Source organism: Arachis ipaensis, chromosome B01 (assembly GCF_000816755.2).
Source record: "Arachis ipaensis cultivar K30076 chromosome B01, Araip1.1, whole genome shotgun sequence".
NCBI classification, from domain to species: domain Eukaryota; kingdom Viridiplantae; phylum Streptophyta; class Magnoliopsida; order Fabales; family Fabaceae; genus Arachis; species Arachis ipaensis.
Genome location: NC_029785.2, coordinates 18,232,990 through 18,233,877, shown reverse-complemented (window position 1 = coordinate 18,233,877; position 888 = coordinate 18,232,990). Strand labels below are relative to the sequence as shown.

The window sequence follows — 888 nt, the reverse complement described above, 5'->3', positions numbered from 1 at the left end:
AAATCAAATCGCGCAACTGGTGAATGCTCGGCTGGAGCATAACAATAATGACCACGAACAACACGAAAATGATGAACGACAATCACTACCAACTCATGTCTCTGATACACCACAAAATAGGAATGACGAGGAGCAACAGAACGAAGAGGCCCAACCTGATGATGAAGGAGAAAAGCCCGACAACTCTGCAGGGCCATTCACAGCTGACATAATGAACTTCCAGCTCCCCAGATAGTTCACTCTACCAGCGTCGTTGACCCCATATGATGGATTGGGAGACCCAAAACAACATGTTAAAAAATTCCGATCAATTATGATTGTTAACGGTGCATCTGATACTATTTTATGCCGATGTTTTCCTTCTTTTTTAGATGGTCCTGCACTTGACTGGTTTTGCTCTTTGCCTGCAGATTCTATATCACGTTTTCAGGAGTTAGCCAAACAGTTTGAGGACCATTTTGCAGCCTCGGCGATATACCTCCATGATTCTGACTACTTAACGACCATTAAGCAGGGACCACAGGAAAGTCTAAAGGAGTATATAACTCGGTTCACCAAGGTCGCCATGAGTATTCCGGATTTGCACCCTGAGGTTCACCTTCATGCCATTAAAAGTGGTCTTCGTCCAGGGAAGTTCCAGGAGACCATTGCTGTTGCTAAGCCAAAAACTTTGGCCGAATTCTGTGAGAAAGCTAAAGGACAGATAGATATAGAAGAGCTTCGCCAAGCACGAAAGTCAGATAAGTCGGTCACTAAAGAGGACGAAAGAACTTGCGATAACAAGAAGGTCTTCAAGCCAGTCCCCCCGTTATGAATCATACACCCAGTTCAATACCAAAAGGGATGATATCATTAAGGAAATTTTGAATTCAAAGTTGATTAAACCCC

General features: G+C 43.6%; 1 protein-coding gene across 1 annotated transcript; it reads left to right on the top strand.

The window, feature by feature from the left end:
* LOC107647629 lies at positions 314-814 on the top strand. The gene has a single exon (XM_016351695.1). The coding sequence runs from the start codon at positions 314-316 to the stop codon at positions 812-814; it is 501 nt and encodes a 166-aa protein (XP_016207181.1).